At 46.6% G+C, this 17,507-nt stretch overlaps 2 protein-coding genes across 6 annotated transcripts in view; one reads left to right on the plus strand and one right to left on the minus strand.

The window, feature by feature from the left end:
• Nucleotides 1-5,608, minus strand: part of GPD1L (glycerol-3-phosphate dehydrogenase 1 like) — a 56,883-nt gene extending 51,275 nt beyond the window's left edge. Inside the window, exon 1 of one of the 2 annotated variants that reach the window (XM_033405468.2) lies at nucleotides 5,447-5,608. In XM_033405468.2, coding sequence (XP_033261359.1) covers nucleotides 5,447-5,493 — 47 coding nt within the window. In that variant the 5' untranslated portion in view covers nucleotides 5,494-5,608. The remainder of the gene's footprint in view (nucleotides 1-5,446) is intronic. The other variant, XM_004279686.4, reaches the window with a different exon arrangement.
• A 165-nt stretch (nucleotides 5,609-5,773) lies between these two features.
• Nucleotides 5,774-17,507, plus strand: part of OSBPL10 (oxysterol binding protein like 10) — a 377,433-nt gene continuing 365,699 nt past the window's right edge. For 2 of the 4 annotated variants that reach the window (XM_049715903.1, XM_049715905.1), the window contains exon 1: nucleotides 5,777-7,129. In XM_049715903.1, coding sequence (XP_049571860.1) covers nucleotides 7,006-7,129 — 124 coding nt within the window. In that variant the 5' untranslated portion in view covers nucleotides 5,777-7,005. Of the gene's footprint in view, nucleotides 7,130-17,507 lie in introns of all 4 variants that reach the window. The other 2 variants (XM_049715907.1, XM_049715906.1) reach the window with 2 other exon arrangements.

The raw sequence follows: 17,507 nt of genomic DNA on the forward strand, positions 1-17,507 counted from the left end.
TCCCACATGCCATGGAGGGACTGAGCCCGTGCGCCACAACTACTGAGCCTGCACTCCAGAGCTTGCAAGCCACAGCTACTGAAGCCCACTTGCCTGGAGCCTGTGCTCCGCAACAAGAGAAGCCACCACAATGAGAGGCCTGCCACTGCAGCGAAGAGTGGTCCCCACTTGCCGCAACTGGAGAAAGCCCCCACACAGCAACAAAGACCCAACGCAGCCAGAAAAAAAAAAAAAAAAGAGTAGGCTCGCCTCAGCGCTGCTCACAGACTAATGGGTAGAAGCTGGAGGTGACAGATTCTCCTCTCAAATATAAGACTTTTCTAATAATTAATTTACTAGATTAATTTTAAGATCAGGTGCCTTAAAAACAGTAAACTATGATCATGTCATGTCTACAAGAAATGGGATGCCTCCTTTGGAGGGAAACTGAACAGGATGTTTGTTTGTTTGTGTTTTTTTTGGCCACACTGCAAGGCATGCAGGATCTTAGTTTCCCAACCAGGGATCGAACCCGTGCCACAAGCAGTGAAAGCACAGAGTCCTACACGCTGGACTGCCAGGGAAGTCTCTCCAGGATGATTTTTAAGACCTCATTTCAATTTGATTTTTCTTAAGTGGAATATTGTTATACTAGACATTTTTGGGAGGGTAAGCTACTCAATATTTTTGTGATGATGGGATTTGTTCTCAGGTAAAAGTATGCTTCTCATTAAAAATGATAAGAATTTATAGAAACACGGACATTGGAGTTAGAGAGATCTGGGTTTCAACTCCACCTTATTAACCACTGACCTTGAAAAGTTTTCTAATCTCAGTTTTGTCACCTAAAATAGGAATAATAGTAGTACCGCATAGACTTGTTATGAGATTTAAATGAAATAATGCACATCCCAGACACAGAAAATGACCCTAAGTGGTAACTGTTATGATTATCCCCCTTAAGGGAGGGGAGGAAGTGAAGAATGATGAAAGAGGTGAAAGAGGGCTAAGATATGAAAATCAGACTCATCCCCAATATAGCTGTGATGTATACACTGCACAACAACAGAAACAGGTGTGCAGATCAGCCTGGCAGGTGTCCTCAGCCTGGCTCCTGAGGGAAATGGGTCTCCTCCCAGGTCAGCCCGAACCGCCACTACCTCTCCCTCCAGCTTCCACAGTAGAGGTGTGTCAGCGTCGCCTGTGGACCAGGAAGGGGTCGTTCTGACCTCAGAGGAGCTAACACGCAGATGCCTAAACTGTTTCGAGCTCTCCACGTGGGGGTAGAGCAAGAATCATCACAGGCACTGAGCAGCACAGTCAAAAACGATGACACTGGGGGATGAAGAGCTGCCAGGCTGCATTCAGATGTTTCCAACAGGACAAAAAGGGTCAGCCACATGTCCAGCTTCACTCATCGGTGCAAAGTAGGCCAAAGCTCTCCCTGACTTTCAGTTCCAGGAGTCAAGCTGTGCTGAAAACAAGGGCAAAAGATAACTCCTGGAAACACCTCCTGCTCTTTTATCTTCTCCCTTCTTCTGCCTCTATTCCTTAGCATTTTGTGATTGGCATTGGTAAAAGTACACTTCTCACTGAAAATGCTAAGAATTTATAGAAACATGGACATTGGAGTTAGAAGGATCTGGGTTTTAATTCCACTTTATTAACCACTGACCTTGAAAAGGTCTGTTTTGTGATGGCTCTGGTCAAGGATGATGGAACTAACACAGACAGCATTTTTTCATTAGCTGACAACTGCTGGGTGCTAGTCACTTTGCATTCTCTCAGATCATCTCATTTCATCCTCACCATGATCCTAGACAGCAAGTACCCATGTCAGGAGCAATGATTCTTGGAGAGAAGCAGTTTGCTCAAGGACCTAGAACTTGATGGGGCCAGAAACCCAGGGGGTAGGAATCCCGAGTGCCTCCTTCCACCGCTGCCTGACCCGGCCTCCCAAGGAGGTGTGGGGTGTTTCTGGACTTAGACTGCAAATACAACCCTGAGGTTTTAGTTCTAGAGCTGCATCTTGCACTGTGTCTGGGTGCCCTTCCCAAGGTTCTGGTGAAGGAACTTTGTTTCATCTTCGGAGGAACCTAAGAAGCTTGTTTTTTCCTTTCTGTTGCTATTGTGAGTCACCATGACCAAGAAAAGCCCTGCCGCTTAGGAAGCACCTCCCTGCATCCTCACAGGGGGCAGCACAACAGGGCTCAGCTGGATGCAAGAGGCCCCCTTGGCCTCCTCTCTCCCACCGTCTAGAGGAAAAGAGGTGAGGGAGGGCGGGACAGGCCCGTCAGTCTTCAAGTATCTGCATAGCAACTGATGATTATTTACATTGGGGGACGCACCAATGTGAGCTTTAGACCCACCTTTTAGCTACAGATGTAACATCATTATTTCCATAAGCATTCTGAGCTGCTTCAAAGTCCCAAATGTAGGGACTTCCCTGGTGGCGCAGTGGTTAAGAATCCGCCTGCCAATGCAGGGGACACGGATAAGATCCCTGGTTCGGGATGATCCCACATGCCACGGAGCAACTAAGCCTGTGCGCCACAACTACTGAAGCCCGCGTGCCTAGAACCCGTGCTCCACAACAAGAGAAGCCACCACGAGAAGTCCATGCACCGCAACAAAGAGTAGCCCCCGCTCTCTGCAACCAAAGCCCGGGCGCAGCAACAAAGACCCAACACAGCAAATAAATAAATAAATTTCTTTTAAAAAAAAGTCCCAAATGTAAACACTGCTTAAGTAAGTTCCTATTCCTGAGCATCTGGAAGGGTCCGTCTTTTGGTAACCTGTTTTAAAATCAGCAGAAGGCTAAAATCTCTTAGGGAAAAATCTGTTTCACTCTCAGGGAATATGATTCAGCAAGTCTAGCTTCAGTGCTAATTCTGATGCAAGTTGTCTTTGGACACATTTTAAGAAACATTACTAAAAACACTATTTAAAACGTCTACTCTTGGACTTCCTTGGCGGTCCAGTGGTTAAGATTCCGTGCTTCCACTGCAGGGGACACGGGTTCAATCCCTGATTGGGGAACTAAGATCTTGCATGCCACGTGAGGAAAAAAAAAAAAAATTCAGAACAGAAACCAAAGAAACAATCTAAAATGTCTAATCTTGTGACAGATATTTCATTCGACTTTGTACTTCTTTTGAATTTATCTTCCATATCCTTATCTATCTGTGACGTGAAGGAAGAGATGGTGTCCACTTGTGTTCCTATCCCTGGAAAAACCACCATATCTGCATGGAGCAGACAGTCAAATGTCTTTGACCAGAGCTGAACACTCAGTGGGCCCCTGGGCAGCCTCTCTGTGTCCTTTTCTGTCCCTAAGTTCCTGAATCTCTCTGGGGAGGTCGTGAGCCTCTCTCTAGGACTAGCATGGCTCTGCACCCAGGGCAGCGACAAGGAAGCCAATGACTGTTCCAGTCTGATCCCATCATTAACAGAACCGGCAGCCAGCCCAGACCATCGGCACATTTCTCAATTGCTCTGCTCCAGTGTCACTAGCCAAGTTCTACTCCATTTCCTTGGGCTGGAGTGAGCCAAGAAAAAGTCAAGTACATCAGAGAGAAGCTGCGGGAAGCCGGGGGCATGGGGCCAGCGGGGGGAGGGGGGACGGAGGGGCAGGGCCCCAGGAGGGTCACTTCACAACTCTTGTTTCAGGCCCATATCTGGCGTAGCCCAGCCATGCCACTTCTGCACCTTGCAAAGGAGGAAGAGGTGCTGTCATCTGTGGTTCTGTGGCCTCTTACAGAAGAGGAAACTAATGTTAAAGAACATGTGCTGAATGGGCGCTTTTTCAGTCTCACGGCCCACAAGGTAGCTGACATTTCACTCAAGTGACCTTGGGATCAGAACTGGCAAAGTCCAGCTGAAAGTCCATACGAAGCTCTGCAGTGGGCAGGTACCAACTCCATTACATGTGGGACAGAACATTCTGTTGTTGGTTGAAAAAAAAAGTTTACAGAAAAGTGCATAATATCCTAGTATTTGCAGGGCAGAGAGATAAAAGAACATATGTAAACATTCGCTTGCATCTGATAGAATTCTTCCAGAAAGAACAGAAGAAACTGATAACAGTGGTTTTCTTCCAGGAGATACCTTGGGAGACAAGAGTGGATGAGAGATGTTTCACTGTGTTTTTTGTGGGGTTTTTGGTACCTTTTAAACAATGTGAATTATTGCCAAATCATATACAATTACGTTTTTACATTAAAAAGTTAGTTTTTAGACATTCATTTAGTATTTACTTAGCATATGCCCGGCACTAAGGTAGATGCTGTTCTCAAGAGCTGGGAGGGGAGGAGTGGAAACAGATAATCAAATAAATCATCACCTTGCAATGACAGATGTCAGCAACAGAGGCACAGGGAGAGGGCCCTCACCTTGCTGGGATGGAAAAGTGGAGAATCAGATAAGGTTTCCTGCAAGAAGTACTTTCTGGGCCAAGTCTTAAAGACGGAGACCAAGTAACTAGTACCAATTGCTGCAGGACTCCTAGAAGCCTGAACAGTGGTAAGTGTCCGGCCACCAAAAAACACAAGGACTTTAAGGACATCACTCTGAACTATTCTATACTAGTCCCTCGGATGTGGGAAAAATAGGGCGTAGCTGTGGAAAAAAGACTGAAAATATCAGATGCTATACCATATTCTGCCTCCTCTCCCCCGGTCCACTTTCCTCTACAGTAACCCAAACACACCAAATAATCCCACTGTGTAAGTTTCAGAAAAGTAACTAAAAGAGCTGACATTTAAAGCGCTTACAAGAACGCCTGGCACAAAGTGCTTTATAAACGCTAAAGTCAAATAAAGCCTATCGGAGAAGCAAAGCTGCGCAAACATCCCCCCAAAGGAGAATTCCCAAAGTCCCTGAGCTACTGGGGGAGCCCGGCCTGTAGGAACTTGGATTTTCTTCCCGATACTTTATTAAGATACTAGACTTCACAGAAGCCGGAGCGGGACCCGCACTTGGAAGGGCAGAGCCGGCCCCGCCCTCGACCTGGATAGCAGGCGCCCTTCAGTCCCCTCTGCCTCGGTTTCCTCGATTCGGAAACCCCAGCAAGAACGCTCGAGCCTCCTCCAACTCCTCGACCCAGGCGATGTGCCCAGGAGAAATGAAGAACGCCCTGAGGATGTTGCGCAAACCCCCCGGGCATGGCGAGCAGGTGGCCTCCGTGCGCCCGCCGCGAAGTGCCGCGAGCGCAGACAGGTGCCCGCCGGTGCGCCGCCCCTCTCTCCGCGTCGCCCCCGCGAGCACACGGGCCCAGGGCCTCCCAGCCCAGTGCCTCAGCGCGGCCTCCCCGGACGCGCGGTGCCCAGCCCGGCCGCGAGGCCGCCCGCCCCGCCTCCCCACGCGCGGTGCCCGGTGCCCACGCCGTGGCGGGGACGTGCGCCCTCGGACGTCCGGCAGAGGGGCTTCCCGCAGGCGGAGCCCGCGCCGCCGGCCCGCCGTCGCTCACCAGTTCCCCGAGCCCACGATGCACACTTTCAGGGGCGCCACTGCCATGGCCAGGCCGGAACGCAGCAGACCGGCGCGCGCCTCCCTGGCCGGCCGCCCGCTCCGCCTCCGCCTCCTCCCGCTCGGCCTGAACCAGCTGAGGCTCGCAGCAGCCCGCCCCTCCCGCCTGTCGGCCAATGGCCGCTACCACCCCCGCCCGAGCGCACAGGGCTACAGCTGACAGCCGGGAGGACCCGCCCCGCCACTCCCGAGAACCACCGCGCACGCCCGGGCCCGGCTGCCCCTGGCCCCGCTCCGGCACCGCCCAGCCCTGCCCGAGGCCTGTCGGGACTTGTAGTCCGCGCCCCCTGGATCGACGCTCCCGCCGCGCCCCTTGCTTCCCCGGGCGGTTGCGACCTGACGCGCGCTCCGGGCGCCGGGGGCTGCACTAGCCTCCCCGCGGAGCAGTCCTGACCCGGCTGGCCTAGGTGCCCCCCACTCCGACCCTCTCGGGAAGAGCTGCCGGGGCTGCAATTTGGAGCCGAGAGAGGAGCCTGGATTGACTCTGAAGTCAACCAGGCTTGGTCCAGAGCTCGAAGTGGCCACCCCATCCTCTTCAGCTTCCGCCTCTCTTGTGGAAACAAGAAACCACCTGGCACCGCCGAACTTCGCGGTGGCCGTGTATCTTCTGAGGCCTTTGGGACTTGGCCGGACAGTACCTGCGCTCTAGGGAGGGGGAGACCTAGACACGGGCGGCGTCGCCGTCACCCACTGGCTTGGCAGGACTGGCCTCCTCATGGTCTTCGCCCCAGGACACCAGGAGGTTTGCGGTTCTGAGACCACGCTTCCCTCCTTCCTGAGAAACGGGACGCTGTGTATCCATTGTGAGCATCACTTTCCACCAGGCGCCACGCTGGACCCTGAGGAGGAGGACAAAGCGGTGTGAACCAGGGTTTCTGAAACTCCGCTGCAGCTCTGAGTCTCCGGAGCTTTTCAAAATCCCCACGCCCAGTCAGCACCCCAGACCAATTGCATCAGAATCTCCCGGAATGGGATACAAAACATTCAAATTTTTTAAAGTTCAAGGTGTGATTGCAAAAGGACTCAAGATTGAGAACCAGAGAACTAAAATATCAGTGGAGACTGGCTGAGGAAACAAATACTGTAGTACCTAGAAAAATACTAGGCTTATTAGTTTGATGCCCAGAGGATTAACTGTTATTTTTGTTTTCACTTCTACATTGTATGAAAAATTTATCTCTGTTACTTATGATACTTAGGCAAGGAACTACTTAGAATGAGTGAGACAGAGCATGCCCTCCACTCCTCACTGGTGGTTAGCTCTCAGTTATTTGCCAGGAAAGATACCAAAGCGGGAATGATGTGAAGGATGGGCTATCCAAGCTTTATTCATTTTTTTCCCCTTGCCATTTGTGTTACCAAACAGGTTTGTCTAATTAAGTAATGAACTCATGTACTTGAGGAGTCAACATACTTTGCCAAGATTCACACCAACTGATCGGCTCACTTTTAGCCTTTGCCTAAAAGATTTGTTCTTTATATGGACGCTCCCATTCCGCAATGCTGCAGCTGCACCTGCATGAAAATGAACTGCTTGGATGTTCTGTGGACCCATTCTGCACAACATCATACAGGATTTATCAATCAGCGGAGATGCATGACATATTGTGCCAGGATGGACATAGTGAGTAGTCATTTATTTTCTAGACTGGCTACAAAGATCATGCAAAATTACATGTATCAACAGGGATATATACATACATAGTATACCTGTAAGGGAAAAGAAGGGAAGGAAACACAAAATACAGGATTGTGGTTCTAGTGGAGAGGAAGGTTGGTTATGCTTTACATTTTTACATATATTATAAACATTTTTGTGTATTGATTTAATGAAGGTCGTGGGAGAGGGGAGAAGCTCCAGGACAGAGGAGTGAGACAATCCAGTGCTGAGATGGCTGGTCCTCTGCCAGTCCCCCTCCTGGTCAGCTAAGATAGCAGGGCTGCCGAGGTTGGCCTCCTGTGGGTCACCCAGAAGAGGGTTAAACAACTTGGAGGACGACAAGTTAGCCCATCTCACTGGACGTGTGAACTCTTGAGGGACCTGGAGAAGTCCCAGGGTGTATACGATTCGGTGTGTGGAGACAGCACCTGACAGCATAACTGGGGTATGCATGTATCTTGGTAAAAACTCACCAGGCAGCGAGGAGAAGCCAGGCAGCCCTTTAGAAACTCAGCCTAGCAATCTCCTTAGCCAGGTCATTGAGTTCACGCAGCACACTTCTGATTTTCCGCATTACAGGAGGCACAGCAACACTATTCCAAACTTTCCTATATAACTGGAGTCTCCTTTACTCTCTTGGCTCCAGCTAACATTTTCCTTCTTTCTCTTAAGCCCTCACCACCAGGCTCCTACCGTGTCCCTAACACCCTCCCAGGGCCTTTCGACTCCTGCCTGCTACCCGGTCCCAAAGCCAGTGCTGCATGTCAGGTGGCAGCAACACTCCACTTGCAGGTCTCAGCATCTGCCTGGTTATTTCTTGTTGTTTAACAAAGCATCCCAAAGTTAGATCTCCAAGCAACCACATTCATTTCTTTAGCTGCAGAATCAGAGGGGGAGGCTCTCTCCACATGGGGTGCATGGTCAAAGGGGGCTGGAGGATCCACTTCCAAGCTGGCTCATTCGCATGCTGGCAAGTCGGTGCCCACTGCTGGCTGGTGGGCTGCAGGCCTGAGTGTTCTCCACGTGGGTGGGCCTCCCCAAAAGCTGCTTCCCCTTGTGCCTGTATCCTACCAGCAAACATCTCAAGGGAAAGGAAACGAAAGTTGCCAGTTTCTTAAGACTTGAACCCCTAAATAAATCACAGCATCACTTCTGTCATGTGATCTTTTGGTCAAGAAATCACAGAGGCCAAATTCTAGGGGAGGGGACATAGGCCTCACCTCTCAGTAAGACAATGTCAGAGAAGTTGGGGGCCAGGTTTTAAAACTGCCACAATCTGCAGTGTATTTTCATATTATAAGTGAGGACAAGAGATACAGCAAGACTAAAAAAGACTTCCCGAAGTTCCCATGGGGAGTCAGAGCCAGGAATTGGGGATTCTGTATCTTACACTCATCTGACTACTCATTCATTCAGTGTGTATTTACTGAGCACCTGCTGTGTGCCAGTTGCGGTGCTAGGTCCCAGGGATGAAGTATGAAACGAGAGGCAAGGTCCCTCCCCTCTTACATACTTACATTTAGCGGGAGATACAGGGCCAGTTGACAGGTAATTACCCTACAGTGTAATTTACTATGGCAGCCCAGAAAAAAAGCCTCTGTCCCAGATTTGGGGGCTCACGGAAGGCTTCTTAAATAAAGTAAGATCTTTGTTGAAGCCTGAAGAAAAAGGTGCTGTTGGCAAGGTGAAGGGCTGGCGGCGGGTCAGCACACAAAGGAGCTCTTCCAGGCAGAGGGAAGAGTATCAGCTAAGATTCAGAGACAGATGACATGCTCAGGAACTAAAAGGAGCTCAGTATGGTTGGAAGGGAGAAGGAATAAGGGAAAGAGTATGAGGCGCAGGGTAAATGGAGAGAAATGAAGGTAGGGAGGTAGAGGAACTGCCTGATCATGATTGGCCTTACAAATGATATCAAAGAATTAGAACTTAAATCCTGAGGGCAGAAGAAGCCATTGTAGGGTTTAAAGGAGGAGCTTGACATCGTCAGGGCCAGGAGGCAGAGGCCAGGTGGGAGCCTGCTGCAGTGTTTATTCTTTTTTTTTTAAATTAATTTTTATTGGAGTATAGTTGATTTACAGTGTTGTGTTAGTTTCAGGTGTGCAGGAAAGTGATTCAGTTATACATATATACACACTCCTTTTTAGATTCTTTTCCCATATAGGTCATTACAGAGTACTGAGTAGAGTTCCCGGTGCTGTACAATAGGTCCTTATCAGTTATCTATTTTATTTATTTATTTATCTATTGGCCACACCATGCGGCATGCAGGATCTTAATTCCCCGACCAGGGATTGAATCCGGGCCCTCAGCAGTGAAAGCATCAAGTCCTAATCACTGGACCACCAGGATATTCCCTAGTTATCTGTTTTATATATAGTAGTGTATATATGTCAATCCCAATCTCCCAATTTATCCCTCTCCCCTCTTCCCCCCCTTGGTAACCATAAGTTTGTTTTCTACATCTGTGATGCAGTGTTTATTCTACATGAGAGGTGATACTGGCTTAGATAGGACGGAGGCTGGTGTGGTGGTGATGGCGATGGGGAGACGTGGGTGAAACTGAGACATATCTAGGAAGTAGAAAAATAAGACCTACTACTTTCTTGGGGGCAGAGAGAGGAAGGAGTCTAGGATGACTCCAGCTTTCAGCCTTGGGCAACTGAATGAGTATCATTTGCTAAAACAGGAAGAGGAATTGATCTGGAGAGAAGGGTGATGAGCTCAGTTCTGGAGAAGTTAAGTCTCAGGAGTCCATTTGGATTCCATGTGCAGATTTCAGGGAGGCAGTTAGAGACACATTTGCAGATCATCAGCACGTACTTGGAAATCCCAAGGGGTCAGTGCCTAGGACACTGCCAGGCACAGAGTAGACACTCAATAAATGTTGAGTGAACGTGATTGACATCACTCACAGAGATGGGTCAAGCATCAAAGGAAGACAAACCAGGACAGGACTCTGAAATGGACTTAACATTTAAGAGCCTGAGAGGATGAGAAAGGAGCAGCAGGAATGCAGAGTGTGGTGTTATGGTTGCAAAGGAAGACCACATTTCCAGAAGGAGGGGTGGTCACAGGGGAGTTTGAGAGTGGTCAGACAAGATGAGACCAGAGTGCATCTTTCAAGCTAGCAGAAAGAAGGCTGCCAGCAAAGTATGGTCATGCAGGTAGCACACTGCACAAGGCCAGTGGGCGCCATGCACATTGTGGACATTGCAGATTGGTGTGCTTGAGAGGACCATTTTCTGACAGAGGGAAGCAAGTATCTTGAGGAAGGGATACCTTTTTCCAGTCCACACTGGAAAGGTCTGGTATGGGCTAACCACTGCCCTTGTTGTTGGTGGGCCCGGTGAGAAGACTTCAGTTTCAGTTCTGGGCAGAGATTTTGGTGGGTGGAGGCATAAATGGAAAGCAAAGAAATAGCGCTTGAGAGGGTGTAGACTCTGCTTTCTAGAAGTTTGGCTGTCAGCAGAAGATGAGGGCTAGGGATGTGTGGGGAGGGACGGCGAAACCGAAGGGGGAAGGGAAGAATTCATAGGGCTTTTTTTTCCCTTTAAATTATGCGGGAAAGGCTAGAACATGTTGAAATATTCCTAGGAAGGAACCAGTAGAGAGGAAGAGGTTGAAAACACAGAAGAGGAGAATGAGAGGGAAAGTAGGAGAGGGAGAGAGGAATTAGCCTTAAATTAGATGAGATGATCGGAGAAGGACTCTGAGCAGGGACACCTGAGTGAATCAAAGGAGCCAGCACTCCAGGGAGGGGGAGTAGCCAGTGCAAAGGCCCTGAGGCAGGAAATAGCCTCCGTGTTTAAGGAACAGAAAGAGCTGTAGAATAGTGAATAGTGAACAAATATGAGAGAGGGGAGAATTGCAAAATCTGTGTCAACACAAGCATTAAAGTAAATAATGATAAATAACAAGAATTTACAGTATAGCACAGGGAACTGTATTCAATATCTTGTAATAACCTTTAATGGAAAAGAATCTGAAGAATATACATATACATGTATAACTGAATGAGTTTTCTGTACAACTGAAACTAACACAATGTTGTAAATCAATGTACTTCAACTTAAAAAACTAATAAGTAAATAAATAATAAATAACTAAAAATAAATAAATAATGATAGTAATGGGCTTAAACCCTTTGAATGAACTAAAAATTCATGGGTCTATGGTGATTTAAAGAAATACGTAAACAGGGCTTCCCTGGTGGCGCAGTGGTTGAGAGTCCACCTGCCGATGCAGGGGACACGGGTTCGTGCCCCGGTCCAGGAAGATCCCACACGCCGCGGAGAGGCTGGGTCCGTGAGCCATGGCCGCTGAGCCTGCGCGTCGGAGCCTGTGCTCCGCAACGGGAGAAGCCACAACAGTGAGAGGCCTGCGTACCGCAAAAAAAAGAAAAAAAAGAAATACGTAAACAATCTAGCAGAAGGGAGGGCTCCTGCTTACAGTAGCATGCCAACTAGTAAACACAGAGGGAAGAACAGTGCTCCACAGTCGTCAGTGGGTGCCAAAATAGTGGTAGAAGTTTGATGAGGGACAGGATATTTACGGAGCGTCAAAGTTTCCACGCAAATTGCTTACAGGGGATAAAAAACTTCACAGTAGAGAAGACTGACCGACACCACCTTAACCAATTGGGCAACATCGACATTACCCGTGATGGGACACACATGCCTTCTTTAGCTGGCTCGAGAAGGCATTTAGTTAACATTCGTTTGTCGAAAAAATATTTTGAAATAGCTCCCAGGATTTTATAAATTAAACACATTTTTACTTGTCTGGAAGTCTGACAGAGAATCATCATTTTTTTTTTCCAAGTAAGGATATAAACCATTTGCCATATACTATTCGCATTTCATTTATTTTGATTCATCTTATTTATTTTAATTTGATTAATTAATTAATTTATTGAATAACTGCTGCATTCACAGGATTCAAAATCCAAAAGGATGGAAAGGGTATACAGTGAAATTCTCTCTCCCTCCCTTTTCCAGTCCCCAGTTCCCTCCCTTGAGGAGACATTGTTACCAGTTTCTCTTACGGACACATTATTCTGTTGCCTGCGTCCCCACTTAACATTATTTCATATCGCAAATGCCAGTCAATGCCAAAAACTATGCACATAATTAAAACGCAAAATGAAGGATGTAAAGAATAAATTAAGCTCTTTAGAAAACTCTCCCCACAGAGTCTTTCTTTTCCTTATTTTTCTGTGGCACTGAAGATGTTTTCACAGGCTGGTATTGGTTAAATTCATTCCTCTAATTCCAGGGAAGATGTAAACTTGGGTTGCCCTCGAGAAACATTTTATCTACTCTGTCCCGCAGTACATGCATCACTGCTCTGCTTCCTAATTACACACCGTACAGCCCCCAGTGGTAACATTTGTTCTTCCTACGACAGGCTTCAACTGAAATTGCCCATCTTCAGTATTGGTATTGACAGTCTAATTAGAAAGTACAGATTTTTGGCCAAAGAAAACAGTGTCTCATTCTGGAAATGTATATGGGCTTTTATCTCACTTCCTTGGGGAAAAGAGACAGAGTAGATGAAAGGCAGATTTCGCTGCTTGAAGAAAACAAATAGAGTTCCAGACACAACAGTAGCCAGTGTCAATTATAATCTGTTCATACCAAAGTATTAAATTATCAAAAGGGTTGTGCACCAGGTTGTATCCACCAAATGTACCTTTTCACCAGCCCCTTAGACTGGGGTGGTGTAAGGATTTGTTGCTTGTTTTAAAGATCATACTACTATAACCTACCTTTTTTTAAATATATAAATTTATTTATTTTATTTTATTTTTGGCTGCGTTGGGTCTTTGTTGCTGTGCGCGGGCTTTCTCTAGCTGCGGCGAGTGGGGGCTGCTCTTTGTTGCGGTGCGCAGGCTTCTCATTGTGGTGGCTTCTCTTGTTGCGGAGCTTGGGCTCTAGGCGTGCGAGCTTTAGCAGGTGTGGCTCATGGGCTCAGTAGTTGCGGCACATGGGCTTAGTAGTTGTGGCACGCAGGCTCAGTAGTTGTGGCTCGAGGGCTCTAGAGCGCAGGTTCAGTAGTTGTGGTGCATGGGCTTAGTTGCTCCACGGCATATGGGATCTTCCCAGACCAGGGATTGAACCCATGTCCCCTGAATTGGCAGGCGGATTCTTAACCACTGTGCCACCAGGGAAGTCCTATAACCTACCTTTATTTAGGAGCCAGCTCTTAGCCAAGCACTGGGTATTATTATTCATTACATCTGGTGTACCAGCCACCTTGGATGACTTGGAGAACTTGGGAGTTTTAAAGATGAAATTATCAGACTCAGCACTGTACCCTACCAGAGAGAGTCAGAGATACTTATTCAGTTTCCACCTGATTAAAAATCAAATGTTAACCTGGTCTTGGTTCTAGATTTGAGTCTTATTTGTGTGCTTATTCAACACTGAACTCCTACCATATGCTGGGAGCTGAGGATACAATGTTGAAGAAAAGAGGCAAAGGTTAGTCTGGAAAGGAGATCAGATAAAGAAACAATATCTTCCATAGAGTCCAGCCTGATGTTGCTCTGATAGGAAACAGGGGACTCTGGGAACAGATGGGAGTGGTACCCACTGTGCCCAGAGCACCAGGTAAGACTTTCTGGAAGAAGGATGTCTGAACTGAAGGATGAGTAGTAATTAAATGGGAGAAGACTGAGGCAGAGAGAATAGCACATGTGAAGGCTTGGAGGCAAAAGAAACCTAGCTCTTGGTTCCTTTGAGAACTGAAAGTTCAGTCACTTAGAGGATAGAGCAAGAGGTAAAGACAGATGAGGTAGACAGGTGGACAGGGACCAGGTCATGGAGAGTTCTCTTGTAGGGGTTGGGATTTTATTTTGAAGGCAGAGGGGGAATATTGAAGCATTTAGGCGGATAAGTGATGTGGTCATATTTGTCTTAGAGACGATCACTCTGGTTGCGTTTGAAGGGGTGAGGGGGGGAGGAAGTTAAGGATGACTTGCAGATTTCTGACTTGGGTCGCTGGGTGGGTGGGAGTGTTTTGAGGCAGAAGTTGCCTTTCTTGGCAAAAGCAAAACATCTGTTGCTTTTCTAGTTTTCCTCTTTTCCAGACCATGAAATCAGATACCATGCCAGTGTTACATTCATGCCCAGCTGTATTCAAGATTGGTTGTAGTTTTATGTAAATGACCTGCCAGCATAAGAGATGTGATTAAATTTGTAAAAGATTGGCACTTCGGAGGAATTAAAATTTTTCCATTCTTAGGTCAGTTCTCCATGCAAGACAGAGTTGGGTACAGCTTAGCCCTCATAATATCACTGTCACTCTCCATGGGTTTTTTTCTCTTAATTTTTAAAAACCAAAGTAATACATACACATAGTTTTAAACTGTGTATTGTACTAAATACTACTAAATGGAAAGTGACAATCCACCTAGATTCCACTCCCTGGAAATAACCACTTTCAACTACTTTTGGTCTTTCATCTGATATTTACTTCCATATTTCTAAATAGTGTTCTTATACTACTATTTCTTTTTAAAGTAAAGTTTTGCGGTAAGTAATATGTTCATGTGGTCCTAAAATAAGACATGTAGAAAGAAATACAGTAAAGAGTCTCTCTCCTTCTATTTCCCATCAGTCTACTTCCCACCCAATGCACTTTCCTCAGGTCACCACTGTTAGTTTTCTATATGTACCTATATACAAGAAAATAACATTATATATTTCCTTTTCTTTTTTTCACACAAAAGGTGGCATAGTACCTCTCATCAATCAGGGTGAAGTAGAATGTGTTGCGGTAACAAACCATCCAGACACCTTAGCGGCTTCTTTCTCATTCATGCTCTGTGTCCTCCCTTGGTGGTTTCACGTTTTCCTCATACAAGGTTGCAAACCAGCTGAATCTCTGCCGTCGGGAGTGTCATGCTTGTGATGGCAAGAGGCAGGGAATATAACAAATTGTTCTTAGGCCCCTAAAGCCTTCCTCCCAGAGGTGACATGTGTCACTTCTGCTCCCATTCATTGAGCAAAGCATGTCACGTGGATCTGACTGTTTAAAGGGGGCAGGGAAGTGCAAATGTATCCTGTGCCCAGGACTCAGAGAGCTGGATGTGCTGGTGGACCACGTTGATGGTCACCTCATAGACACACCACTCTGCACCTTGCTTTTTTTCAGCAAAGAACATATTTAATCATGCCCTATTTGCTCCATTTGAGCAAATAGAGCATCTTTATTTATTTATTTTTTTAAAAGGAGATGGACATTTGCATTTTCCCCAATGTTTCCTTTACAAAAAAAGGCTGCAGTGAATATTCAGATGTTATTTTGCACACACGTGAATATATGTCTAGGATCAATTCCCATAAGTGGCATTGCTGGTTCAAAGAGTACACACCTTTGTAATTTTGATAGGTATGGTCAAATTGCTCTCCACAGAGAATAGGCCAGTTTACCTTCTTCCCAGAGCCTTGCGAAAGGAGGGAGTGTATTACCAAACTTGTGGGATTTCACCAGTTTGATGGGTGAAAATAGTCTCACTTTATTTTTACACTATTATTTTTACACTCTTATTATGAATAAAGTTTTCTGCTACTTCTTGATTTGTATAATTCAAATATCCTGTAATAGTAGACGGGGAGTTACTTCATTAACACTGGTGCCCACCCCACCTCCACCACTCCACATGCACCTATTTCCTCCCCAACATCCTCTCTGCTCTGTAATTGCATCACAGTTTGGGGTCGATTCAGTAATTAGTTTGCCTTTTTATGACATGTAAACATATTTAGCTATAGCACTGAGAAGTGTATTATAATAAGATTTCCTCTTGTGTATTCTTTCTCCCCCTTGGACTTAATAATTGCCTTGGTTTTTTGCTCATATTTTTTTTTTTCTACCAATCCTTAAAGTTTTATCATTTGCTCCATTGGATCAAGTATATTCCTGTCAGTAGTTTTCCCCAAATGATGAAATGTATTGACTATTTTATTGATCCTATCTTTACCTGGTGATTTCCTTCCCACTGTCTTCTGTCTCTTTTTTTTTTTTTGGTCTTCATGGCTGCACGCGGGCTTTCTCTAGTTGCGGCGAGAGGGGGCTGCTCTTCGTTGTGGTGCGCGGGCTTCGCATTGCGGTGGCCTCTCTTGCCGTGGAGCACGGGCTCTAGGCGTGCAGGCTTCAGTAGCTGTGACACACGGGCTCAGTAGTTGTGGCTCGTGGGCTCTAGAGCGCAGGCTCAGTAGCTGTGGCGCACGGGCCCAGCTGCTCCGTGGTATATAGGATCTTCCCGGACCAGGGCTCGAACCTGTGTCCCCTGCACTGGCAGGTGGACTCTTAACCACTGCGCCACCAGGGAAGCCCTGTCTTCTGTCTCTTACACCATCCTGACCTATTTGCTCTCTAAGCCTGCTTCTTGGATCCCATGTCCTTCTTCTTGGATTACTCCTTAGTTAAGTAGAGCATATCAATCAAGAACTTCCTAAAAATTCTGTTTCTAGGTCTTTAATGGCTTTGTTCTGACCTCACCTTGATATTGGACTAGTATGACATCATTGGGTAAAGATCATTTTCTCTCAAATTATGGAGACGTTATTCATTGGCCACTAGTATCCAGTGATGTGTGAAATAATACAGTTCAGTTCTGTGTGTCCTCCAGGATCCATTCTTCCTTTTTCCTTTAGTAAGGAAATGCCTGACTTCTAGCTTCGCTGGAGATCACATTTCCTAGCCTTCCTTGCAGTGCTCTCTGGACAGGTGACTTGAGTTCCGGCCAGTAGACTGAGTTGAAATCCTGCCTTCCACTTCCAGATTGTAACCTGGAAGGAATCAGTGCCCAAAGTCCTTTCACTTTTCCCTCTTCCCCGAAGAGGGATGCAGACATGATGGAGGGACCTAGGTTCGCCCCCTAAACTCAGAACTAGAAGCTGGACTGTGGATTCCTGAGCTACCCTTCCAGCCCTGGGCTCTACCTCTGAGCTATGGCTGGAGCTGGGAATAAATTTCTATTTTGATTACACTGCTCCATTTTCTGTATCTCTGTGTTAAAGCCACTTAGATTATTCCCTACTACACTGTTCCTTTCTATACGACCTGTGTTTCTTTCTCTGAAACTTTTAGGATCCTCTTTTTAACCTCAGTGTCCTGAAATTTCATGATTATGGCCCTGTCACGGGTCTTTCTAAATTCGGTGATGCACTTTCCATCGGAATTATTATGTTTTTCAATTCTTGTCTCATTTCTTGAGGAGTTAGATCCTATCTGTTTTCTCTGTAGTTTCTGTCTGCAACTTTCATCATTTAACATTTGTGTACTTCACTGAAGTCCTGCCCCCACTCTCACTTTCTGGATTTTATCTTTCAGC

The sequence above is a fragment of the Orcinus orca genome, chromosome 10 (assembly GCF_937001465.1).
Source record: "Orcinus orca chromosome 10, mOrcOrc1.1, whole genome shotgun sequence".
Taxonomy (NCBI): Eukaryota; Metazoa; Chordata; class Mammalia; order Artiodactyla; family Delphinidae; genus Orcinus; species Orcinus orca.